Source organism: Saccopteryx bilineata, chromosome 1 (genome assembly GCF_036850765.1).
Source record: "Saccopteryx bilineata isolate mSacBil1 chromosome 1, mSacBil1_pri_phased_curated, whole genome shotgun sequence".
NCBI classification, from domain to species: domain Eukaryota; kingdom Metazoa; phylum Chordata; class Mammalia; order Chiroptera; family Emballonuridae; genus Saccopteryx; species Saccopteryx bilineata.
Genome location: NC_089490.1, coordinates 308,722,429 through 308,750,223, shown reverse-complemented (window position 1 = coordinate 308,750,223; position 27,795 = coordinate 308,722,429). Strand labels below are relative to the sequence as shown.

The following is a 27,795-nucleotide window of genomic DNA, read 5'->3' as shown; positions in this document are numbered from 1 at the left end:
TGAATTTCTATTTCATTTTTGAGTCTGGCCCTTAGAGATGGCTTCCTTCGGGCACAGCATTCTGCATCATGTCACATACCCTGGGGTCTTTATGAGCCTGCTGTGGAAATGCCAGTGGTTGAATTTATTCCAGGGTCATGAGAAGTTACAGGAAGAGCAATAGGGTTGAAATTTTTCCTTCTTCTCCTCAGATAGCTCACCTGGAGACCTGCCTATTGGCCCCATAGGTTCTGCTTGGGAGAAAGAGGCTACAGCCATAGGGAGGCTGGTTTTACCTCCTTCTGCTGTGGATCAGGTTGCAAAATTAACAAGACTAATGAAAGCACAATTTGATAATGACTCTGCCAGACATAGGACTGCTAGCTAAAAGGGTTAAAATTTAATAAATAAATCACTTTGGCACAGAAATGTCTGAGTAAGTCTTTATTGAAAGTGTATCCACTTAGCAGAAACAACTCAGGAAGAAACCTAGATGGACTACTGCAACCAAAATAGTTTTACCTCAGGATAACAAAACAAAACAAAACGACACCATTTAAATCTTAGCAAATACGTAAAATACTTCATTTCTCTGCTAGTTTTTGCCAATTTACACACCCTTATGGCAATACCTTTACAGCCTTTCAAATCCTCAAACAATAAGCCAGAAAATCTTGCATAGTGTTTTTTATAAGATACCAGGGCTTTTAATCATCAACAAGGCCAACTCACTATCACTAGCAACAGAGATGGAAATTAGTCATCAAAATGCTATCTTAAGCTTTTACATCTAAAAATTAAGTCTGAAAAAAATTATTCAAGATATTTGTATTGGGATTTTAGTCAGATACTAAGAAATTTGAATCAAAATAAACCCAAAGTAAAAGAAAAAAGAATTTAAAGGCAACTTTCTCCAGAGTTTTTATTTTAAATAAAAAAGAAATGTGTCAAAGGAACTGTCATTACCCAGAAAAGTTCTTTACTTCTGCATGGATTCCACTAACTAATGTGTCGGCCTAATAGTGACAGTGATGTCATTAGCAGACAAATGTGCCAGTTCCCAAAGCACATAGTCACTGTCAGTAAATAAGCACTTCCAGTGGCAACTGTTCCCAGGCCCCTGAAAATCTTATGTTTCTCCAACAACAACAAAAAGTAAAATGAAGTCTGATCGTACTTCTGGCAGAAGCTCTCGAGGCTGCCCGGATGTATGGCACTAGGGCTCCACATAATGGTGGCTCCTAGAGGCTGTTAAGACCTCACAGAGGACACATGATGGCCCTGAGCCAGGGCCCAGGCATCGCTGAGCTCCAGTGGTCTTGGCCCAACACGCAGCCTCACAGAAGGTCTGGAGGTGGGAAGAAAAAGCCAGACACATCCTCATCCTGTTTTTAAGATCTCAGCTTTCCTTGCAAGTATCCTCAAAGAAAGTGGCAAAAACATTTATTTAGGTAGTTTTTTTTGTTTATTCTCTTTAAACCAGCTAATCTAGAGTTAAACCATTCCTCATCTCTCCTACTCTCCTGTAAAATCCCAAATTTCCCTCCCTTTCCACCCCCCCGCACTGTAGACACACGCCCCCTATTCACACACCCCATATTCACACACCATGGACCCATCCCTCCTCTGTCCCTCTGATCACACCCCCAGGCAGTGTGGTGTTCCTTCTCCTTCCCATCCCAACCCACCAGCCCCCTGAGCCCCAGGCCCTGAGACTCTGCTGCCTAGACTGCAAATCTAGCCAACACTGAGAACAGCAAACAAAGGAGCAATTGTAGGAGTAGACAGCTCAAGAACTGTGGTGTTGGGTCTGCCCTTGAGGGTGCCAGCAGGGCCGGTTTTCCCACAGGGTACCCCATATATCTCAAAATGGGAGAGGGCAGGCTCACTGGCCTAAATGGAGATGGTTCAGAGGGCCGCTCCTCCAACGAAGCAGTGGGCACTCCAGAGAAGGCCCTTCTCCAGAAATGAGTACCTGTATGGACCACAGGTACGCAACACTTGCCATCAAATACTATCTCTAAAGTCCCTATAATTCCTCCTCCCAAAAGGTTCAGAAATAGGGGCGGGGAATGAGAAAGGGGGAGAAAGAAAGACAGGAAGAAAGGGAGGATAGCAAAGGAGAAGGGAGGGAGGATGTCAGCCTACAATTCAAGTTTGGGGTAAAAAGTGTAAGTGCGACATGGCTACTCCATATAGGCATAAATCTGAGCTTCAATTCTAGATTCAGGGACCAAGATTCTCAGGCGGGAGCCAGCCCTAAAAGCCTTCCACGGAGAGTGTGTGATTAAGCGCGTAGGCATCACTATCCTCTTCCTCCAAAAGCAGCTTGTCGATGGTCAGGGAACTGATGGCTCTCCTGGGGTCTTCCATGTCCTGAAGGACTGGCTCAGGGATAGAGATTGGGAACTGGACGAACTGGGGCCCGGGCAGAGTGGGGGCTGGAGGCTGGTACTGCAGGGTGGAGGTGGGCAGCGTGGACAAGGGCTGAGGCCATGGGAAGTAGGTGAGGGGTGCCTGGTGCTCTGGGCCGTCAAGCTGGGGCCCCACTGTGGGTGTGGTGGCGCTTCTTGTCTGTGATGGGGGAGACATAGGACTGAGAGTTAGTAGCCCTTGGATGTTTCTGCCCACCCTTATCCTCTAAGGGATCTCTATTTCCCCTCCACTAGGCTCTTTCCTCCACCAACTCCAAGTCTCCCAGAAGAGAGAAGCCGGACACACTTCTATATCCCTGGCTCTGTGACTCACTACCTCTGTGTTCTTGCTCATGGTACTTCTACTTCCACATCTGAAGTCTATTTCAGTGAATATAAAATGCATCCCTCCCTCTACTGGGTATATACCCCAAAACCTCAGAAACATTGATACTTAAAGACACATGTAGCCCCATGTTCATTGCAGCACTGTTCATGGTGGCCAAGACATGGAAACAACCAAAAAGCCCTTCAATAGATGACTGGATAAAGAAGATGTGGCACATATACACTATGGAATACTACTCGGCCATAAGAAATGATGACATCGGATCATTTACAACAAAATGGTGGGATCTTGATAACATTATAACGAGTGAAATAAGTAAATCAGAAAAAAACAAGAACTACATGATTCCATACATTGGTGGGACATAAAAACGAGACTAAGAGACATGGACAAGAGTATGGTGGTTACCGGGGTGGGGGGAGGGAAGACGCAGGAGGGAAGGAGGAAGAGGGGAAGGGGGAGGGGGAGGGGCACAAAAAAAACTAGATAGAGGATAATGGAGGACAATCTGACTCTGGGCAATGGGTATGCAACATAATTGAATGACAAGATAACCTGGACATGTTTTCTTTGAATATATGTACCCTGATTTATTAATGTCACCCCATTAACATTAATAAAAATTTATTTTAAAAAATGCATCCCAATTTCAGAGATATTAAAATGCTAAGGGCAGGATGTGCATCTTAGAAGCAATTAAAATACTGTGAGTTAAACAATAAGCCTGTCAAATTAGCATAGTAGCTGTGTCACAAAGGTGGCTACCTTCCTGCCCAGGGATAAAATCCTGGCTCCACATAGCAGCTTCAGCACTATGGTTCCCTTGGGCCAGCACAGTTCCAGTCACCTCCCATGACCTCATCATCCTCTGTTTCTGAGCTGGGCCCCCTTGGACATTTCAGGAACCTCCAAAGGCCAGGGCTATTTTTCTAGGCACTCTACAAACAATACCTCTCACCTGCAGAGAAACCACCCTACAAACCCCAGGTCAACCCTTCAAGAGAGACAGGGCCTGCATCATCAGTGTCTCCCATCACTGAGAAAGCAAGCGGAAGAGGAATGTCTCTGCATGAATGATGTGTGAGGGGCTAAAGTCTTCCCCTACCCTTGAGGGAAATGCAGGGGTCTTAGAGAACCAAAGCAAGCTCCACCACCCAGGGTGGGCTCTGCAACTTCTCAGAAGACCCCAGGTCCACTTTCCAGGATTCCTTGGACTAAAGCTGAACACAGCTATAACCATAGGCATTTTCTTGTCTGAACACTTAAGGATTCCCATTTCTTTGATCAAATGGGTACCAATCACATTAGACTACTTCTTTTCCTTCCTCCATTCCTGCGGGAGAAGGTCATTCCTTTTCTATCTGGCATATGAAGGCAGCCCTTGGTTAATGTGGTGGTTGATTTTGAGACAATTATAATAAATAGCATTTATTGAGTGCTCTTAGTATGCCAGGAACTATGCTAAGTCCAGAAACTATATTGAAACCTCTATAAGCACCATCCAATTGATCCTGATATCAATTATCTTGTTAGTATTCCCATTTTACAGATGAGGACACCAAGGCTCAGTGAAATTAAGTCACTTAGCCCAGGGTCACACAGATAGTAAGTGAAGAGGCAGGGATTTGAATTCAAGCAATCTGACACTAGAGGCATAACTCAAAAAAATTATCCTGCAGGTAGGTTAGACTTTATCAAAAGTACAGTTTTTTAAAAACGTGTATCACCTGAGGCTCAGCCTAGAAATCTCTGGTAAACCTCATAGCTAAGTGAATGATCATTCATTAACTCATCTGAATAGAAAGAAAAGTCTTGCTCTGACAGGAGACCCAATGAATATCTCACGTGGTACCCCATTTACTAAAAACATTAGACTTACAATCAAGATTCATTGCTTATAGGGCAGCAGGGATGCTTTTGTACAGAGAAGCAGAATGCCCCAACCCTATGGAGAATTTGACATAGCAAGGAAGCCATAAACCTTCTTCGTGGAAGACATTTTAGGTCAATGGGAATAAGGGCAGGCCTTCTGGGAGGATGAGGTGAGCTTAGATTACCTAATTATCCTGGGAATCAACGGCAAGAAAGATCTGGAGCCAGGAAGCCAGCCCATGTTCTAAAAGGGTGCCCCAGGCATAGGTTGGTGCAGCTCTGCCTATGTGTGACATACCGTGACATTTGTGATGAGTGGCTGGGAGGCATAGGTCAGCACGGAGGAGGGCCCCACAACCGTGTAGCTGGGGCACACTGGCTGCACGTACATGTCAGCTGAGTAAGGGCAGCTGACAGCTTCATGGGACACATACTCCTTGTAGGGTGTCCACGGGGCCAGAGGCTGGAGGGTGGCAGGGGCAGGCTGAGAGAGCCAGCCAGCACACAGGGCCCCTTCCTCCGTCACTGTGGAGGCAGAGACCTCCATGTCAAGACAGGAAGGACCTGTGGAAAGAAAGAGATTACAGAGCTGCAGGTGCTACCCAGCTGAAGCGCCTGGAGGAGGCCAGGGCTGTGGGGAGCTCTTACCCACTGTGGTGTACGTGGCCAGGGGCTGATGGGGCAGCACCACCTGGAGGAGAGAAGAGACCAGGGTCAGTTTCAGCCATCTCCAGGCAGCCCTCTGCAGGAATCTTGCCCAGATGGCCCCGGGGCAGGAAAGTGTAGGGGAGAGTCTGACTTGTTAGAAGAAAACACCGGCTCTCATCAAAACCACCACCACCTGCACTTTTGAGAGATTCCTGTTCCATTTAGCAAGAAGTCTGTGCACTTAGGGAACTGGCGATGTCCTCTTCTAGCAAGCCGACTCACACCAGGATGTGTCAGTCATCTACTCACTCAGGCCCTGGCATCAACTTTGTTCAGTGGGCCAAGTGGGCCTCCATCCCTCAGCCCACTTCTCGGAACCACCAACTTGTTCTACCCTAAGTCCATTCTCCAGCTGCCTGACTGCCACCCCACACACACACACACACACACACACACACACACACACGGAATCACCAACTTGTTCTACCCTAAGTCCATTCTCCAGCTGCCTGACTGCCACCCCCCACCACACACACAACCACACACACACACACACACACAACCACACACACACACACACACACACACACACACACATACACACACACACTCTCCGGCCATAGTGGACCCCTCACCGCGGTAGGTGTGACCGCCGCCCCGCTGCTGGCATGGCCGCGCTTCCTCCTCAGCAGCTCCTTCACCGGCTCCTTCACGCGGACGCCCTGGTACGGCCGAGGTGGGGCTGTGGCTTGTTCTGGAGCTGCAGCTGTGAAAAGCAATGTCACTGATGCTCATCTCCCTTCTCAGCAAGCCCTCTCAAAGTGCCCACTCTCCTCAAGGGTCTGCCTGCTCGCCGAGGCTGTGCCTGAGCGCAGAGGACCACGTGAGACCTTCTGGAGTATTTCTCTCAGTATTGTCACCCCTCCGCCCGGGCCCTCTGTGGCTCCCCTCCACCTAGAGACGATTAAGGCCGAGCTCCTTAGCCTAGAATCGAAAGTGAAAGTGCCCCGCAGGGTGATCTCAACCCATTTTCCAATAACGTTGCACACTAACTATGACATAAACCCTGACTCTGGTCAGAAGGTCTAGCTAGAGGAGTCTAGATATTTTTTTCCTGTCTCACCTCCTCTCTTTACTTGAGATTTCCCAGTCAGGAATCCTCACTTTTCTCAATCCCTGATTTTTCCTAACCTTTGTGGCAGTGCCAGAGGAGAGAGATGGTGACCACCTTAGTCACTGCTGGAGGAGCAAGGCCAGCACCAGGCTGGGGGCCAGAGGCCATTCCCCCTACTGGGAAAACTGGGAAGTCTCCACAGGGATCACCATCATGGCCGTGCAGTTAGACAGGGGCATGTTTCTGGGGGCCGATTCCAGAACAACCACCAGGTCCAGGTCCCACATTGCCAGTTGAGTGACTGACAAGCTGAGCCCTATTCATGATAGTATTTTCTAATTCTCCCTAACCCAAGACTAGTGCAGCCTTGTTGATACACCACTGCAACCCACATAATTTGTTCCATCCCACTATCTCTCACACACTTCCAGATCTGGCTAGTATTCATCACAGGGGGCAGTAGAGGACAACAGTCAGATCGGGGACTCTGAGTCAGATGGCACATACCTGCGACCTTCTAGCTGTGTGATCCTGGACAAGTTACTATACCCCTCTGTGCCTCTTAACCTGCCATTTCTTACTAAAGAAATGTTATAAGCAGTAAGTGACATAGTAAATGGGAAGCATAGTATATGCTTAGTGTAAAATCAGATACAGAGTGAACATTGAATAAAATTTTAGTCTGCTATGTAATAATTATCTTTTTTTCTTTTTTTGCTGTAAATTTTTAATGCCCCTAAGTAGATTAAGAACTTCTCAAGGTCTGATATTGTACCTTATATCTCTGTACCTTCCCAAATAGTATGTTCATAATAAAATTTAAAAGTTGTTGATTAATTGACTGGGTGATAATTTAAAATGTGCTATCTGCCATTCATCTTCCTTTCACCTCTCCTGGGCTGTTAGAAGGGGCTGGAGTAAATGATTCCCACGTTCTCCATGGTTCCGAGGACACATGACAAATACCCACTGGTGACCCATGTGCCCTAAGGTGTCCAACCTTGCTGCTCAAGAGAAGGTTCCCTTTGCCTTTGTCATCAAAGCCAGGAAACCAAAGTGAGGGGCTGGACAGGCTTCCTTCTGCCCTGGCAAAGCAAGCCAAAAGCAGCCACACTGGGCAGTGACAATCTGCCTACTCAGACAGTCAACAGCCCAGGGTAGCATGTAGCACTGGTCCTTAGGACTCACACGGGTTGTTCATTATCATCCACCGATAAGAGCCCCAGGGATTGAATCAAAAGCCCGGAAGCTGGGGTATCTATTAAACCCGGACTCCTGGCACTGCCCTGGCTGAACTTTACTCGGTAAATACCCCACAGATAAGATCCTATGCCTAACTCAGCTCCAGAACTCCACCTGTTGCCTGTCTCACCTCCAGGTACACACTCAGCGGGGCTCGAAGCCCAGCAGGCAGAGAAGGCAGCGGAAGGTGGCAAGGGGTGTTCAGGACCCCAGGAGCACACGACGTTGAGAAAAAGAACCCTAAATTCAGATCCATCCGCGAGAGTTCTTAACCTTGCCAAGCAGCAATACAAAATACAGATACTCAGCCCCTGCATCTGGAAAGTCTATTCTGGGGATCTATTGTGGGCCTTGGGATCCTAGGATTTTATCAAATTCCTTCAAGTGATTTGGAAATTATGCTGACATGATAATCACTAATAATGCATCCCTGCTCTAATACAAGAAACTACCTCCAACATCCTGATAGATTAATTATCCTGCTTTTAACTTCCCTTATCATAAAAATGGACCTCTACTGGTATTCATTCATTCTTTCAGACATCCTCAGGCACTAGGAATACAGTACCGAACAAGATAGGCGTGACCCCTGCTCACAAGCATTTTGCAGGCCAGTGGGAGAGACAAACAAACAAAACATTTACAACTTGTGAATTCAGGCTGAAACGGGAGTGTACAGCAGAGGGAGCGAACCCGTTATCTATGCCCCAGGACCACTTGTGCACCATCACTTTCGTTCTAAGTAGCAGCAACAATGGACTTGAGAGCCAGAAAGATCTGTATTCAAATGATTTATTTAACATTCTAGGTTCTCAATTTTTTTCATCCATGAAATGGAGATAAATCCTGCCTCACACAATAGTTGTAAGGATTAACCGGAATAATACATGGGAAGCTCCCAAAGCCATGTCCAGCATATGGTGAATGTTCAATATGTATTATTTTTTCCCCCTCTCTCCACCCATCCCCACCCTCCTTGGAACAGCCGCAGTATCAGAAAACTCCTTCTTGCCTGCACCTGCCTCGCAGTAACAGAGCACCACTTTTCCTTGCATTACCCTCTCATGGAACTCACATTTCATTACCTATTAATAGCTTTCTCCTCTATCAAAAGAGGATTACACTGGTATGTACCTTGTAGGATAATTTGAGAATTGCATGAAAATCCTTAGGGCAGAGCTTGCACCGAGTAAGCATCAGACAAATGTGAGATAATACAGAGTGAGGCAAAAGTAGGTTTACAGTTGTGAGTATGCGAAACACAGAGTTTATTCTTGTATTATTATTTATCAGTTAATGTATTATTTCCCATATGAACCACTGTAAACCTACTTTTGCCCCACCCTAATATTCATTGGTAATAGTAATAGTAGCAGCCCTTTCCAGCATCTGTAGACAGATAACAGGTGCCCTATGGTCTGAATGAATATCCCTTTACTTCAGCTATTTCTTAATGACATGTTTTGAATCGCTCCGACCTTCCTTCTACGCATGTCACTTCTGCAGAAGTTCCACATAACAATTCCCTTTATGACGGGCGATGACCAGTGCTGACCACAGACGCCCCAGGTGTGGTCTGACATGGCAGAGAACAGAGGACGGCGCCTGCCCTCCCACTCTCTGTATAGTCATTCTCACGGTCACTTATGGTCATATCAACTTTGTTCATACCCATATCACTCAACCTAAATTTGTCCCCAGTTCCATTTCCAGCTGTTCTTAGGCCAAAAAAGTACATCCTGAGGCATTCTGCACTCAAAAGAAACTAGAGGCATAGGGTTATTTGGACATCTGAGCACTGTGGTCACACTCTTACTTCAGTTGGGGACAAGAAAAGGCTGAGTTCCACATGCACACATCTCAGGAAAGGTATACAGCTAACCCCCACCCCTGCCCAATTTGCATGCACATTTCTGGGGAAGGACGGCGAGCGTGCCAGATCCCACTCCCTCCCAGGAACAGACACTTCTAATACTTGGCTGCAAAGTGGCCAGCTGGGCATTTCCAGGATCTTGTCAAGCAAGGGCTTCCTGTCTTTTGTTGTTTTTAAATCAATGAACAAAGAAGGTTTGGGGGGAGGTGCTATGAACAGAGGGCATCACCCTCTGATGTCTGGAGTTCTTTGGAACCCACAGTGTCAACAGGTGTGCCCTGGCACAACCACCATATGGAGAGCAGTACCTATTGCAGTCACAGAACTCCCACAGTCCCAAGGATCTCCTGACTGCCCACCCATGAGTCCACTGCCAGCTGCCAAAGAATCCTATAACTGACTCCAGGGGAGCTGGCAACGGTGAGGGTACTTCTGATAACATCTTTGCAAAGTGACCATGAAATATCAGAATCTGAAGCCTCGAGACAATCCCCACAAGAGCCCGATGGCTCAAAGCTTGCAATTGGAGTGTTTCACACCACCCTTTGTGAAGCAACAATAAACATTTCTAATTCCACATTAAACACTGTGCTCCCTACTGCTGCCAGCATGATAAATGGGCCCACAAATATAAATTTGGAAAAGGAAAAGAAGGTTGTCTGAAATCATGATTGCTTTGCCTCGGAGCTTCTGGATCCTTACACTGGATTAGCTTTAAAACAGCTAAACTAGAATATGTAAAAGAAAAAATTTAAGATTATTAAAATACGTTCATAAAATAATAATAATAATAAACAAAAGAAGAGCCAAAGAAAATAAAACAGGAGATTGAAACAATATTAAACAGAAGACGAAAATCCAATTTCCCAAAGTAGCACTGACCACAGATGTTACTAGCCCCCTGATCAAACTGCAGCCCCAGGTAGCACACCCTCAAAGCCCACAGCTTTCTCACCATGGATCCCGTGTTCTGAAGGCCCTTTAAGTCTTCAGGGGACATTCAAGTATCCATCACTGAGAAAAATCTTTTTACCTACACACAAGCCTCGTGGCCCTCATGAGGAATCCTTTCTCTCAGGCTGAGATGTTCAGCCATACTGCCTTTCCATCACTGGAAATCGGTCACCAGTGGAGTTTGGGCTGTGGTGTGGGGGTTACAGAAAAACCTATGCCTTCTGCCCCAATAAGGGCTTCCCTTTTCCAAAAAGAGCAACGAAAAAATCTGAAGGTATAAAAAGTCAGCAGAAGATATTTCAGTTCCCCCTGCCACATACCCAGACATGCTCCACATCACAAAAATAAGGGTCCTGCAGCTGCTGTTCCACTGAGAGCAGAGACCATGACAGCTTCAAGCCCACTGGTCCCCTCAGACAGCACACTGGCTACATCTAGGCATTGTGTTCCCTTTGTACCAAGCTTAGGAACATGTGGATTCTTCTGATTTAAATAAACATGGCCCTCCAGTGCCTTGATGAGGACATAATAAGTATCACTGGGAAAATATGCAAAAGTGTCAGCTCTTGTTTATCCCGTGAACCAATGCAAACCACATTCATGCCAAAGTGAGGAGGCTGCTCAGCTAAGAGGTAGGTCCTCACTGGTGGCTCTTAGCAGCACGGACACCCTCGCATTGATCCCTGTGACTTCTCCGCTGGGAGGCCTTCTGAAAGCCCCTTTAAAAACAGTTGTTTCCTAGAACAGCCTTCAAGATTCTCTTGCAAGAAGACTGTCCTCCTAGCCATTGTCCTGTTATAGATTTCCCAAGAGCCACCAGAGCCAGACAGTAAATTGTACACCAGTTGGGACTGCTGCTGTAAGGGCTGGTTGGGATTCAGAATTAGTCCATATTTTCCTCACTAGGGAACCAGGAAGAGGAACCGATCCCACCTATCTTGACAAGGCAGCTCCTGAAACTGCTTTCCATTTACGATTGACTGGTTGAACCTCAAAGCTGCAGCTACACAGGACATTTTGAAAGACAAAATCCTCCCTACCCAGAAGGAGACGTGACACACTCTAGGTAACTACAGTAAATATTTTCTTTTTTGCTGCTGAATCTCCAGTATTATTTTTTATAAAAAGACCTATTAAGAAGAAATATAATACAAATAATTTTCTCTTTACTTGTAGCAAAACCAAAAACAAATAAGCGAACAATAGGAATTCAAGCCTAGGGCTAATAACTTGCCCTAGCTTCTAACTGAAAACAAAGTCAGAAAAGTTTCTGACACTTTTTGCTTTAATGTAAAGAAGATTGTTTGTGTTCTAGGCTGAAGATAGCTGAGGACTCCTGGGAAAGTTTAGCTCAGGTCAGTTAAAGGGTTATTTGTATTCTTCATTGAATCACTAATGCGAGTGTTCTTATAGTAAAGGTCTACCTGTCAATGTTTTCACATTTTTCTTTCCATTCATGGACAGTGGCTGGGTTTTTTTTCCCAAACAGGAAGAAAAAACTTGGGCTTTGGCCAAAATTGGACTTGACACCTTACAAAAAAGGCTTTCCCACCCAATTCACACTAGATTGCAATTTACCTTTCATTGTTTTTTTAATGTAGGCCAACAAAGAGATCCCATATGCATGCCAATGTGGGCTTTCTATTCACTAATGTTTGAACTGAGAGGCCCCTGCAAGCCAGGAAATATCAACACTTTATATTCTAGCAATCTGGATAACACCCAAGGCAGAGGAGGAGAAAGGTGCTTTTAAAGAAGGCCTTCCAAAGATACGAAAAAGTGGAATTTCAACGGATTACAGTTGGATTTTTGCTTCTAAGACTGCTGGGACAGCCAAAGGAGTAAGCCACGACATCTTGAAGTCTCTATCAGAAGATGACTCTGATTTTTTGGTCTGATCAGAGAAAGGAAGGGCATTTGCTACCCCCTCCCATCCCCATTTTAAGAGGCGTTATTCCCATTGGCCTCCACAGAGCTCACTCATCATCAACCATATGCAGGTCACTGGGAAGACTAAGGAGGGCCACGAGCACTTAGAACTTCCCCAGAAAGTCAAGCAGGCCAAAAGGATCTACAGGGAACACCCTGATAAAGAGAAGCCAGGGGAGGTTTCTAATGTACATTTGGGGTTCGGTCTTAGAACCACAGCGCCCCAAACCAAAAGGGTCTAGGAGCCAAGTGATCCTTACATAAAGGAAGCCATGATCAGCCTGGAATGCACTGGTTGGCTTCCTCTCAAATGTTAAACTTGAGTAGAGAGTCCATTTACCCACAACCCACTCTCATCCACCAAGTTTCTGCCTAAGGTGCCCCCACTCTGCAGCCTCAAGATTACATGGATTGTCCCAAATGTTCTGAATTTCCCGTTCCCTGGATGACCTTGATCAAAGTCAACCAAAAGGCTTGTAATGACAGAGCCTTCAGACTCTCCTCTCATGATTGCTACTGAGAAACCCTTCCCCCAGGAGCTCTCAGCACCTGTCATACTATGCGTCCAGCCTCCTTCTAAGCTTCCTGCAGACCAAGAAAGCAGGGAAGGCTGTTGCATTCTGCTCTCTACTTCCCAAGACAGTGTCATTGTAATGCCCCTTCTCTATGGAGACTCAAGTGTATTGAAAGAGTGTATGCCAAAGCTCCATGTGTTACCTTGTCACGACCTTAACTCCCAGGAACTCTGAAATAACCACACTCACCTTTGTGATGCTCAGTGCCTCACAAAGCCTTTGACACAAATGATTTACTGTGAGTCTTCACCAAACTTCTGAAATAAGCCACAGAGTTCTTCCTTTCACCTTTTTTTTTTTTTTTGACTGATGAGAAAAATGATGTTCAGAGATGTTAAGTGACTTGCCCAAGGACAGCAGTTGTAAATAATAGTGTCATCAACTAAACCCAGGACCTCTAACTCCAAGCACAGTCCTTGTCTGTTTCACTGCCTGCTTCCTCCCTACCCAGGCAGGTCACTTCATTCCTCTGGGTGACCCTGGAGGTCAGGCGTCGAATGGCCCCCTGTCCAAGTCTAGCCCTCATTCCTCCAGTTGGAGTCTGGGCTTGAGACTGAATCACCCTGATTCAGTCTCCCTTGATGATCAATCCCCCACAAAAAAAAATGATGTTTACCGGCTGAAAAAGAAGAGAAAAGTCCATGAGTTTACCAGCAGTCTGCTCACAAGAGAAGTGACGAGAACTGAGAGACCCAAACAATTTCCCGCAAAGTTTTATTTTTGGTATTTTCGACTGAAATGACAGTGGATAGGTCCACCTGAGAAACCAGCTGCGTCTGCCTGCCTTTTACAGAAACTGGAGTCACCAGAGCAGAAAGGGTTCCAATCTCAGACACATCATGTCCCAGGGTAGGGGCAAGACCAGGAGACCCCTGGCAGAGCATTCCCTGAACAAGTACTTGCTGAGAAGAGTAAACCACATCCTTGCCATCATGGAGCTTACTGTCTAGTCTAGTTTAGTCTAATCATGGGGTATATAGACATAATCCAATAACTGCACAGCAAACCTAGACTTATGAACTATGACAAAGCTGTATCTGCCTCAGAGTTGAAGTGTTCTGGCTTATTGGCTTATCTGGCTGGTTTCCACCTCCGCTTGATTCAGTAGAGCTTGAATGAGCAGAAATATGGGGCCCCAGTCTATATGAGGCTGTACAAAAAGGAAAGCGACACAATCATTCTGTCTCCAATGCAGAGAGTCTGCTCTGGGGCCAGATTCAGCCCATACCAAGATAAACAAAATAGCCTCAGATGTTCAGGGCTTTCCCAGTTGAGGGATCCTGGATAAAACCAAAGATTTTTCTATAGCTGGACCTATCCTCTCCTGGCTGATTAGTCCCTGAGGAAGACCAGTCCTGGGAACTCAGATTCTGAGATAGAAATCAGCTGGCTTCAGAGGTTCTGTACTGAGTCTCAAATACAACATCCCCAAATTCAAATATTCAGGGCCTTGTGACTCAGACTACCACTACCATCAGTGAAATCAGAGTCCACCTCCATCTAAGGGTGGATGTATTTTAATTGGGAGGGAAAGAAGCATCTAATGCAATCCTAAAGTCCTCGGCATTAAAAAGTGGTATAATATAGTTTGGGGCTTAAACAGACCTAGTTTGAAACAGCTACTACATAGCTTATCCCTGTGTGACTCTTGGGAAATCACTTAGCCTGTATGTGCCTCAGTTTTCCCATTTTCAAAATGAAATAACATCCATCTCATGGGATTATCATGAGGAATGTATAAAATTAACACAGTTACACACCCAGTACATAATAGGTGCTCAACAATTGGCCGATTCTCCTTTGATCTCAGCCAACAATCCATGGTCCATCAGTCACTGGAGAAGTACCCCTGCTACAGTAGCCCTAACTTGCCCCTGTGCTGCTACATCCTGGTACTGAATGTCTCTATCCTCATGCACTCAAGGTCTTCCATCACCAGCAAAGCTCGTGTCAACCTACCTTCATTATTCTCCTGGAAGTCATCCCTCAGATACCTGGGCCTGCTGTCTCCAAGTAGCAGGACAGCCCTGTTTAGGACACAAGGAGGCCAATGATGCTGCAGAGAGACTGGTCAAATACCTGACTTGCAAACAGAGCAAGCCTGGACAGGAGACATTAAAATCCGACATTGGCCTCTTATAAAGATACCATAAGCTAAGCAGAAGGACTTCTTTCTTCAGAAGCCACCAGAGGATTAGGTTTGTGCCAGATTTGAGGGGTTTTTTTCTTTTCTGAGTGGAGGGGAGATAAAGAGACAGACTCCCTCATACACCCTGACTGGGATCCACCAGGCAACCCCTGTCTGCGGCCATGTTCACAACCAAGCTTTTTCTAGCACCTGAGGCGGAGGCTCCATGGAGCCATCCTCAGTGCCTGTGGCGGATGCACTTGAACCAATTGAGCCATGGCTGTGGGACAGAGAAAGAAGGAAAGGGGGAGGGTGGAGAAGCAAATGGCCACTTCTCCTGTGTGCCTGATAAGAAATCAAACCTGGGACTCCACATGTTAGGCCAATACTACCACTGAGCCAACCAGCCAGGGCCAGATTTGAGTTTTTAAAGAATGATCCCAAGAAGGAGCATGATGGACCTATTAGGGCAAGGCAGACTTCTGGCTGACATATCAGGCATTATCTCAGCTTTATTGACTGCAGTGGGGATTAAAAATAGGAAAAAGGATGTACACTGAGACTCGTATCAGGTGATGAAGCAACACAAGGTGCTCACTCCAATTCTATAGCAAGGCAGCATCTGAGTAAGGAGGTGGAATAGAGGAGACTAATACTTCTTTACTTATTAGATCAAGACCTCTGTCCTGGATCTAGCATTGCCAGTCTGAAATAGAACAAGAAACGCTTATGGGTAAGCAGCTGGAGGAGAGAAAATTTAACTGCTTGTCTCTTGATTTAAACATCTAGTTTGGAATTTTCAAAAGCAAAGATATTCTTACAAAAGAAATAAACTTTTTCTGAGACCCGTCAGACACAGACCACTTGATTGGAGGAAGGACTGTTCAAGCCCCCCCAAAAGCTGTGCATTTTGGGTCTAGCCCAACTACTCAAGCCCCAAGCTTCATGGTAACCTGGGGTACAGCCTGTTTAAGTGAAAGTAGCCCTTATCATTGATTCATGATGTGACTTATAACTGCAGGTCAAGATGAGCTTTTTTTGTTACTAGGTCTCTGGTTTACTAACCAATGACCTCATGATGTCCAGGGATTCCCTTGTGAAGGACACTGGAGAAGATGGTAGACTATGAAGTCTGGGAAAGAAGTCACTAGCTCAGTCTTTGAGGAGTTTATGCCCTTCATAATTCACAAGATACCCCCATAGACTAAAAACATGATATTCACAGCTTCAAAGCTTCATGGAGATCAATTTAGCATGTTTCACAGTGACTCACTTTTCTCTAGGAATGAGGTCCTTATCCTGGAAATAACCAAGGACCTATGACCAGGTGTTATGGGTCCTGCTGAAGGAATTGGGGAATGGCCCAGCTCGGGACCATCAATCTGTATAACCTAAAGAACCCTGGAATACAGCTAAGGTGCCTGTCATTGCCAATAAAGAGAAGGAAGCAGAGGGGTGAATGTGCAATTCAAGCTTTGACCTCCCCTAAAACTGTTCTATTTTTATTTTTGTATTGGAGCTCTGCAGTAGATTTTGTTTGAATAAAGCAATTTATGACAAAAAATGTAGGCATCACCCTAGATATCCTTGGATTTTCTTCCCAGTGCTCACACTTTGTGTCCTAATATGCCTCTTCATTCCCAGTATCTGCAAAAAGTCTTATTATCATTTATTCTTGAGGCCTCATATCCAGGCCTATATGCTCCCTGACACCTCCCTTAATTCCATATTCACTTCTTTCCTGCTGAATATAATATATTTTATTAGTTGAATTCTCTATTTGTAAATAATTCTATTATTGGATGGCAGCATGCACACAAGCGGTGGTAAGTGGTAGGTTGATTCTCCTTGTACCTTTCTTTCCTGAATTGGTGTTGCTTTCACTCAGCATTAAAACGTGCTCGTATTAATGACCCTCTTGCTTTTCTTTTTTACATTTCTTTTCCATCTCCCCAGTATTTCTCAACTCTGGAACATTATAACAATCTTTGGATTCTTTCTTTCTTCCAATTAAATGTATGATTTTTTCCAGAGGATTGAAAGATCATTAAGCTCTTCAGTGTCGTCAAATCCTTTTTTGGTCCCAACACCTGGTCTGAGAACAGCTCTGGTTTATAATGCTTTGGCTACTTGCTCTTCCCAGAAAGTGATACTAATGAAACCATTACTAAGAAAAGAGGCAGCACATTGTTGTTTCAGTTTTCGGTATCATTTGTGCTATTTTTTGCATACTGAAGTGTCATTCTCCTTGCAGCTACATTATAAACATCTCAGTTCAATCTTGTAAAATAAAAAACAAACAAACATAAATACAAACTTTTGCCAGGCAGTACGAGCCTTCTGCCATTAGATCTTACAAGGTTGGTAGGATATTGTGGCCCAAGTTCCAAGTTTGGTCACAGGATGGCCAGTTTAACCATTAGCAGAGCTGGTCACTAAACTCACCATGAAATATAAAACTAGAAATAACATGTCCTGCTATTTCACAAGAAATGCAGAACTCACAGGTCATACGATTTGTAATCTAGAATTAGCTGCATAACCTTTATCCTCAGAGGTAAATGTGAGAAAGAATGGGAAATAACAGTAGTAACTAGTATTTATTGAGTATCAACTTAATGCCAAGCACAGTAGAGAATGGCTACCACAATGCTCTGAGGAACGGCATTCCTGTTGCATACATAAAGAAATGGTAGCAGAGAGAGGCAAATGGACTAGCCAGCATCATACAACCAGTGAGGCATATATCTGAAAGTCACACTCAGGTCTGCCTGCCCCAGAGGACCCACTAAAGGCTAAGAATGGACAGAGTTATCACTCTTTAATTTTTATTTTATTTATTCATTTTAGAGAGGAGAGAGAGAGGGAGAGAGAGGGAGAGAGAGAGAGAGAGGAGAGAGAGAGGAGAGAGAGACGGAGGAGGAGCTGGAAGCATCAACTCCCATATGTGCCTTGACCAGGCAAGCCCAGGGTTTTGAACCGGCGACCTCAGCATTTCCAGGTCGATGCTTTATCCACTGTGCCACCACAGATCAGGCCAATCACTCTTTAATTAAAAGTTAAACGCTGCTTTCTCTCAGCCCTGGACGGTTGGCTCAGTGGTAGAGTGTCACCCTGCATGTGGATGTCCCGGGGTCAATTCCCAGTCAGAGTACACAGAAGAAGTGACCATCTGCTTCTCTACCTCTCCCCCTCTCCCTTCTCTCTCTCTCTTTACATCTCTCTCTCTTTACATTTCTCTCTCTCTCTCTCTCTCTCTCTCTCTCTCTCTTCTCCTCCTGCAGCCATGGCTCTCGTTTGGAGCATGTTGGCTCCGGGCGCTGAGGATGACTCCATGGCCTCTCCTCAGGCACTAAAGTAGCTTGGTTGCTGAGCAATGGAACAAAGGCATCACCCCTTAGGGGGCTTGCCGAGTGGATCCCAGTCGGGGCACATGTGGGAGTCTGTCTTTCTGTCTCCCTGTTTCTCACTTAAGGAAAAAAAAAAAACAAAACCCTGCTTTCATGCATGCGCGCGCACACACACACACACACACACACACACACACACAAAGAGGTAGCCTGACTCTTCCTAAGTTAGACAGTTCAGAAAGAAGGAAATGCCAAGGAGGCAGAAGCCTTGGTTCCCAGCACAGGCTGCTACGCAAAACTCTCCATCAGTGCTGGGCGGAATACAGGCGGTCTGGGTTATTTTGGGGAGACTCTAGGTCCCCTTCTCTCTTTTGAGGCCTGCATTGCAGCTATAATATCTGCAAAGAGCCCCATAAAGGAGGTGCAGCAACAGCAGCAGACCAGAGACCTTATTTCCCTCAATAAGTAAGCTGAAACACATGCATCAAAATTAAGTTTTTAACGTATTGAAGGGCCTTTATATATGTTTCCATTTTTCTTTTTTCGGAACTGCATCAAACATCTTTTTACAATTTTTTATTACATTAATATAAATATATACACAAAAAGTACATTAAAATATATGGAGTTCAATAAATTATTACTAATTAGATAAATAGTTCAAGGAACAGAATCCTGAGAATCCCAGAAGTTTCCCTCATATTCTCTCCCAAACATTCTTCTCTCTCTTCTCCAAAGTTTATAAGTATTATGGTCTCTAACATTGTATATTAGTTTTTTTCAAATTTTTAAACTTTATTGCTTATGTTGAATCTTTGGTTCAAACTGTTGAATTCATTTATCTTTTTACATGTTTTTGTGGTTTAACATTTTTATTGTTGAAAAGTGTTCCGTTGATTTATTATTTGGAGTGGATGGCTATTTGAATGGTTACTAGTTTGTGGCTTCTGTGATCAGTAATGCTATAAATACTCTTATACTATGCTTATTTGTATATGCACAATGCACTTCTGCTAAATATTGCCAGATTGTATGTTATGCTCAAATGTAGTTAATAATGCCAATATGTTTTCTAAAATCTTTGAAGCAATGTTAGATCCACATTCTTATTAAACTTAAACTATCAAAAATCTTATTTTTAAACATTTTGGTGAATTAAGTGAAATCTCATTATCATTTTAACTTCTGTTTGACTGATATTTATATAACTTTATATAATTATTTTCTATTTTATGAAATATCTTTCCAAATTTTTTGCCCATTTTTATTAAAACACCTTACTGATTTGTAATTGATTGTGATTTGAATTTCTCACTGGTTTGAAAGCGTTCTTTACATATCTTGATTGGAACCCTTCTTTGTTTCTGTATAATGAAAGCATTCTCTCAACCCCAAAATAATATTAAATTATGTGATGTCTGTAAATCTTCTTTAAAATTTTTTTTAAATTTATTGATTTTACAGAGAGAGAAGATAAGATAGAAACAGAAACATCTATCTGCTCCTGTCTGTGCCCTGACTGGGGATCAAACCAGCAGCCTCTGTGCTTTGGGCCAATGCTCCTCTGACCAAGCTATCTGGCCAGGGTTGGTAAATTTTCAAGTTATGAACAGACATCTGCTAGTTTGTGCTTTTTTTTTGCCATTGGTTCTTTATCTGACATGGAAGGCCTTTGCTTTTACCAAGAGCACCCTCTAAACTCTGAGTGTGAGACAGGAACCTTGGCAAGGAGACAGGACAGCTTAGCAAGACAGTATTTGGGGTCTGATTCCGATGGTTTTAGCTGTATGGGCAAGTTACTAACCTAATCTTCTTTTTTTATTTAGACAAATATTAAAGCTTCCATTTTCTCATCTATGAAATGAAGGTTAAAACAAAATCTACCTCATAGAGTTGTTATTAGGATTAAATGAGATAATACATTCGAAGTGTGGCAAAGATCGACAGTTGCCACACCCAACATCAGCCCTCTTCTTCCTTACTAACTCCTGCATTTCAGAGGGTGAAAACGCACCCAGCTAAACAATTACACGGTTCTCCCTTGTGGATAGGAATGACCATTAGACGTCAGTAGAGGTTGAGTGCTGAGGGGACGGTTAACAGCAGAGAGGCGTGATATTTCTGCCTTTCCCTTTTCTTTTTCTGACTTGTCCAGAACACAGAAGTGATGACTGGAGCTACAGTGGCAACTCTAAGGCAACCTTGAGGACAAAAGCCACATGCCAAGGACAGCAGACCAGAAAGACGTAAGTAGCCCAGGGACACTGTGGGCACTGTAGAAACTCCATACAGTCCTGAATAGTTCTCTTTTATGTGAGAGAACAACTATCACTGTCTTATTGAAACCCATGTTGTTTCAGATCTCTTCACTAGCAACCAAATGTAATCCAGACTGATCCAACAGAACATCTGGTACACTGCACAGCATCAAATAAGTAATCAATACCCATACTGATATTTATTCCTATGAAAAGGATTAAACATTTTCTGCTCACAGTATTCAAAAGTGTATTAGAAGCCATCAATTTCAACCTCTAAGTTAGTAGTTCTCACATTGACTGCACATTAGAATCACCTGGGAGTCATTTGAAAATCTAATGCCCAGCCCTGGCTGAAGAGCTCAGTTGATTAGAGCATCGTCCTGAAGCACAGAGGTTGCTAGTTTGATCCCTGGTTAGGGCACATACAGGAACAGATTGATGTTCCTGTCTCTCTCTCTCTCACTCCTTTCCTTTCTCTAAAAAAAAAATAGAAATTAAAAAAGAAAAGAATGTCTAATGCCCAGGGCAATTTTAAGAGAAGCTCCAGATTGGGACCCAGACATCAGTATTTCCTAAATCTCTCAGAGCATTCCAATGTGTAGCCATGGTTGAAAAGCATTGCTCTAAGTAGATGCAAAAATCCTTCTGTTAAACTATAAGGACTCATGTTTGAGAACATGCATTCTTTTTATAATCACTCATGAAAGCTCAACAATTAGAGCTGGAAAAGGAGTTCAGTCAAGTTCAGTCTCCTTGCCCTGAACCGGGAAAGGGTAAATTCCATTTTAGAGCTGGAATACTTGAGACACAGAACAGTTAGGTGGCTTCCTACGGCATCCACTTGTTACCCGGGGAGTGGATGTACATTTTTATTTTGTGGGAAAATAAGCTTTAGAAATAAGTCAGAGGGGGAAACAAAAAGCCTAACACCTTTATTTGAAAAAGTTTAAAAACAGAAATTTAAAGGACTTCTAATGAAATTAATTAAATGTCCAGCTATTAAGCTAATCATTATAGATGAACTTGGTTCTTTTTTGTTCCTTAGAACAGAACAGACTTACAGCTTTGAACTGAAAGAGAGCTTCAAAATCTCTCTGACTCAGGAACTTTCTGGGGATAAAGGAGACAAAGTTGGCATTTTTCAGTAGATTTAGGGCGAAGGAGGTAAAGTAGCTGGGAAAAGCCTGCTCTTTCACCAGGTGCTCTGTGTGCTTAGTAGATGCGTGTTACTGTTTCACCTCGCTTCTTGCACCTGAATCTCTACGTGTCCTCTGGAGCCCACTTGTCCTTATCAACAGAAACACTGAGGCAATAAATAAACTGAGTAAGAAAGAAAGGTGTTTACTAGGCCTATTAAGTAAACAAAGGTGGTAAAAGAATAGAAATATTAAGAGGAACTCTACGGACCTAAATTATATCTTACAAGTTTGCCTGAATTTATGCAGGAGCTAAAGTCCCCAACATTATATGTATGTGACAAATTTTTCTTATCTTTAACTGCATTTAGTTGGCCATTTAGTGGAACCCTGGAGTAAATCTAGAGGTTTATGTTAATGAGAATTTTTAAAAAAAAATTTATTGATTGATTTTAGAGAGAGAGAGAGAGAGAGAAACATCAACCTACCGTTCCTCTCATCTGTGCACTCCCCGGTTGGTTCTGATTGAGAACTGAACGCGTAACCTTGAGATATCAGGATATGATGCTCTAACCGAGTTACCCGGCTGGGCTTAATAAGACATTTGAGACCCTAATCTGTCTGGTGGAACCTCTACCCTGTTCATGTTGTCTGAAAGCAAAGACACATCCATATCATAATAATTTGATAATAAATATTACCTGTTCGTAAGGTGTTTCCTTGGGCACTACAGCAAAGGAATGCCAAGAAAATCAGACAGGCCTGCCTTTTGTTATCACATAGATCTTTCTCTAACACAAGTAACAATAATAAAAAAACAACAACCAGTTGTTCAATTCATTCATTTTTCATTATACACAGTTTCATTGCTTTTAAAAGGGAAGTCAACCAAATCTAATTTGATATTGTGCAAATCACTTAGCGTATTTCCCAGTGTATAAGATGCGCCTTAATTTGGGGGCGCAAAATTTGAAAAAAAATGTATTACATAAAGTTATTAAACTCAAGTTTGATTCATCATAAATTCATACAACTCCTCATCACTGTCAAAAACTCCCGTCCATTAGCTTGTTCTCATCTGTGTCTGATGACGAATCACCATCTTCAGCAATAAGCACAAAAATAAGTGTAAAAAAGCGGGAAATGCAAGTAAAAATATCTACAACCACTCTATAAGACACACCAAGTTTTTGGAGCCGAAATTTTTCCCAAAAGTGTGTGTCTTATACATGGGGAAATATGGTAATCAATTGGCAGCAAGCTTTAGATACTGAATGGCTTTAGGAAAGGACTACCAAAACAACTACCCAACTCATGTTAGACCCAAGGTTGGCAAACTGTTCCTGTGAAGGCCAAATAGTAAGTATTCTAGAGTTTATGGCCTGTGGTAACTACTCAACTCTCCAGTTTTAGCAAAAGCAGCCCCAGGCAATATATAAATGAATAGACAGGGCTGTGCTCCTGTAAATCCTATTTACAAAAACAGGCCTCAGGACTGATTGGGCACTCCTGCTACTGTGAGCAGACCCCTGATCTAGATAGAACCTTGGAAAACTGTTTGTCAGATTCTATCACTCAAGTATATATATTTAAAATGTTTATTGTATTGGTTTGAGAGAGAAAGAGAGGAAGGGAGAGAGAGAGAGAGAGAGAGAGAGAGAGAGAGAGAGAGAGAGAGAGAAACATTGATTTTATTCCTGTATGTGCCAGGACCCGGTATCAAACCGGCAATCTCTGTGCTTTGGGACAATGCTCTAACAAACAGAGCTATCCAGCCAGGGTACTCAAGTGTATTTTGATTTTGTCTTTTTCACTATTCTAATCAAAGCATAAAAAAGGATAGACATGAAAGAATATGTCATGACTCCAGTCACTCAAGATGGGCCCACAGGAGGTGCTGCAGGAGGGAGATGCTCTCTCATTACTATCCTTACTCCTCAGGAGACCTGATACACTCTCCACATTCTCTAATTTAGCTCTGGCAAAATCCTTGTAAGGCAGGGATTAGATCCCACATTTTGAGGAGGTTTTTAAGAATACATGGTTAAATAACTCAGTTGCAGAGCCAACTCTCAAACCCAGACTCATCTTACTCTACCGCTCCCGCAGCCTCTGCGGCACTGTTGGTGGGCAGCCCCCACAGGGTTCGCATTGGGTGGACATCAGTGCCGCATGCCCATGTGGTCTCTGCAGGGTTGAAGGCAGAAGCGGCGGAGAATTTGCAGGTGGAGTGACTTTTTTATCCAATTGATCAGTCAAGTAAATCTCAAATCCATGAATGGGGCTTGAAGATTTCCACTTCTGTGTGTCAGCAGTTCTGAGCTGATCTGAACCAAAGCCCATGCTCACATTTAGTCCACAAACAAAGGGCATGGGCCAGGTAGGGAGGAGGTGACAATTACAGAGTGAATGTTTTTTTAACCCTTTCCAGAACCTCATAGTACAGTCATTTCAACTCATGCCTCGAGGGTGTTTTCTGAAAAAAGAAAGTGCTTTTTCAGCACTCTTGGTGTCTGATTTCAACCCTTGCTCTTCCATCAGGTGATTCTAAGTGGGCTGACAAATGCTGCTGTGTTTTTGCTGGTTTTCCCACTGGGTTTAGTCATCCAGGTGCCCTCGATGCCCTAGGCAAGGGCCTTACTTGGATCCAGGCTAAGAGGACAGGTCCAGCGCTCACAGCCCTTCTTAACTTTCTTTAAGGTGCCAAAACACAGAGAATTTTAACAGTGTGCATCCAACATGAAGCTCTTTTACCCAGTTATTCCACTGACAAGCTTACAACGTGGCCTCCCTAAAGATGGAGTTTTGTGGCCCTTGTTTTGAGCTCCTGGGTGTAAGCAGGAAGCATGCCTTCAGCATACTGTCATAAAACCTCTAGCCTCTTAGGAGGAATTAAAAAAGAAAAAGTGTAGTGCATAACCAAGAGGGGAGAATGTGAACGTAATTTAGCAATCCCTGTCACAAACACTGAAACAAAACAGAGCAGTCAACATCGTTTTACTGGTATCTCAGCTTACCAAGGAAAGCTCTGCAAAGTGGGTATTATCCTGACCCCATTTTACATGTGAGAAACCTAAAAATTCAAAATAAAAGAAGAACGACTTGCTCTGCAGATAGGAACCAAAGCAGAAGTCCCTCCAGGAGCTCACATAAAAACCAGCGATTCAGCTCTAAGTGTAATGGCATAGGGACACACAGCAGCTCCCAGGAAAGACACTGAAGCCCACCTGCCCATGGGGCCAGCTGCCATTGTCCCCAAAAGTTAGGATCTTGCTCAATCTTCCTTCAGGTAGCAGTTGCACACCACTCCTACAAGAATATCCCCGATTACCTTGGAAGGATTGTATAGCTCTCAAACTTAAATTAGAATTCATTCCTTTTTATTTAAAAATAATTGTATCTTGCCAATATAAAAAAGTGAGACCTCACAATATGCGGAACTTTGAAATCATTCCTCCATATTACACATTAACTAGCTCAATTCTAGAGAATAAAGAAATAAAGAAACAATGAATTGGTGATAAAGTGACTGTAAGTTATGCTTTAATTAATGAAGTTATACTTTTAGAACTTTAAGGGCTCCGTTAAAATATCTGTTTGTAAAATAGATACACTTCCTACTTTATCTTTTTTTTTTTTCTTCTGTAAATCTAGATTCTCCTAGATTAAGTTTACTTGAGGTAGGGCATACCTGAATTCACTGAAAAGCTTCTAAAAGACCTAAGCACCTTTAAAAAGACCAATAGAGCAATTTTTTGGTCATATTTCTTTCTCGAGGAAATACAGAACTAAGTCCCAATAAGGTTCAATTCTCATGAGGCTGTTGAGATGACTGTTATTTTCAGAGAGGAATGTTGTAGATAATCTCTGTATGATTTCAATTATTAATAACATGAGTCTCTGTTCAGTCCCACATAATGGAAAATAAAGTTCACAGTTGTTCCATCCAACTTCAGGGATAAACATTAAGGTTAAAGGTAAGCCTGGTGGCCTTTTGCACTGGGACATACAAGTCTCACTACAGAATGGGAAGAATGACAAGAAGCAAAGCAGAGGAGTGAGTAGAGATACTTGAGAAAGCCAAATTTCCACATTGTCCTAACGCATTCACAGAACAAAAAAAAAAATCACATCTTTGTCAAGCAGAAAGCTAGGTAATTCAGAGAGAAGGAGGCCTCCGGAATTGAACCAGTAGCTGTTTATAAAATAAAGTTCTATAAAGAACTCCACGGCTTTCCCCTCCCAGCCTCAAACCAATATCACATTTGACTTTTGTTTTGTGAATCATAAACTGCCCTTTCTTCACCACAGTGATTCATGCACAACCTCGAAGGCACAATGAGCTGTCCCACCTTGGAACAGTAGTTCATTTCCCTCCAGCCTGGAAAATCAGCATCACCTCTGACAGGCTGGTTTCTCCACTAGGCTCTGTCTCGCCCACCTCCCTCCTCCCTAATCTCCTGGCTGGGAACCCGACCCCCGTGGCCCCTATCGCCCTACCACCTCTCCAACTGCAGGCTAACCAGAGAACCAACGGACAGCCCCTACCCATGCTGCTATGGCTCTGACAGCCACTGCCAAACCACTTACATTTTTGCCAGAGCATGGCCTGTGACAGGATGTTGCCTTTTTTCTTTGAAGCAGACAGTTTGGCTTCTTTAATGTGAGACCTGGGTGTGCTTTCCTCCAGTGTAGCCACTGCTTGTTCAGAGGCTGTTTCCTCAGCTTTTTAAAGCCCCGAGTTCCCGCTGCACAGGGCGCAGCGTCATCACACCCTCCCCCTTCAGGCACCCATGCGCTTGACTTCGGCAGAGCTGCCTTCCCCCACCGAGCGCACCCTCAGAGTCCCACCGGCTGCAGACCACTTCACTCAAGGAGCTAGCCATCTGGATCCGAACAACAACACAGCACGGACGGCCATGGTCCTCCAGATGTGACCACAGTGCAATGTGATGTGTGGTGAGTGTGCAAGTGTGCAAGTGTGAACTGTGTGAGCATTTGTTTCAGGTCATGTGTCTTCCCACACAAATAATAAGCTCAAAGACCCCATGAAACAGTCTAGGTTTTCTCTGGTCCCCGATAGGCATCTGCAACACCAGGATAGCAGCAAGACTCAGTTCGCCATGGGCCCATCTCAACGGGAAATGCTATTCCCAGGGGTCACTGGTTCTCACTCACAGGAGGAAACACCTGTAGTCTCTTCAAGCCTCACTAAACAACCTCCTCACTCTTTTAATATTGCTTTTCTGTTTATCCTATTTTAAAATACAATAGCCCCTCCCCTGTCTACACCCAAAAAGGTAAGTTTTAATTATACTTAAACACAGAGGACACTGGTTCTGATGGTCCATATGTCCACTGAGAAAGAGGCTAACTCACTCAAGGGAGAAAGGAGAAACACCCATAGTCTTTAACTAGAGCTGGTTACTCAGAGGGAACTTGCAGGCACAATATGAACAGGGCCTCCCTCCCAGTGCCCACCCACCTATTAGCAAGAAGTTTCGCAAAGGAAAGTAATGGGGTTCATCATCTGATAGTGTTTGAGGTGTTAGGCCACAGACTCCTTCCCAGTGTGGAAGCCTTCTGCCACTGTGTATGTAAATTCCAAATGCTCAGGCCCCAGGGACCCACAGTTTGGGGTCAGAAGCACCTGGTAAGGGCCCCCTAGGGCATACCTTGCTGCTCTGTTCCACAAGCTGCCTCAGAGCCATTTTACACAACCCAGATTGAACCATGCCCTTCTCCAGCTGAAGATGCTTTCACCTACTCTCTTCAACCACAGAGCGGTAGGCACATAAGGCCTCTCACAATTGAGCCCTAGTCTATCTTTCCAGCCCCATCACCCACCAAGACCAGGCCCTGCCCCCACCACTCCTCCCCAGTGACTTCTAAACTCCACTCTGCACACCCATGCAATTCCCAGCCTTTGACCTTGCTATTCACTCTTAAATTTTTTTTTAAGATTTTATTT

General features: G+C 43.9%; 1 protein-coding gene across 1 annotated transcript; it reads right to left on the bottom strand.

Annotated features, from left to right (window-relative positions):
• Nucleotides 1–408: 408 nt before the first annotated feature.
• On the bottom strand, nt 409–26,646 carry POU2AF1 (POU class 2 homeobox associating factor 1). Its single transcript, XM_066247100.1, has 5 exons — nt 26,415–26,646; nt 5,898–6,028; nt 5,263–5,305; nt 4,913–5,178; nt 409–2,553 (listed from the first exon to the last, which is right to left on the bottom strand). The coding sequence occupies exons 1-5, from the start codon at nt 26,428–26,430 to the stop codon at nt 2,239–2,241; spliced, it is 771 nt and encodes a 256-aa protein (XP_066103197.1). The 5' UTR covers nt 26,431–26,646; the 3' UTR covers nt 409–2,238.
• Nucleotides 26,647–27,795: the final 1,149 nt, after the last annotated feature.

Coding starts and splice junctions, on each gene's coding strand:
- POU2AF1 (XM_066247100.1), bottom strand. Junction 5,179..5,262: donor GGCCACGTACACCACAGTGG/GTAAGAGCTCCC, acceptor TTCTTTCCACAG/GTCCTTCCTGTCTTGACATG. Junction 2,554..4,912: donor CACTCATCACAAATGTCACG/GTATGTCACACA, acceptor CCCCCATCACAG/ACAAGAAGCGCCACCACACC.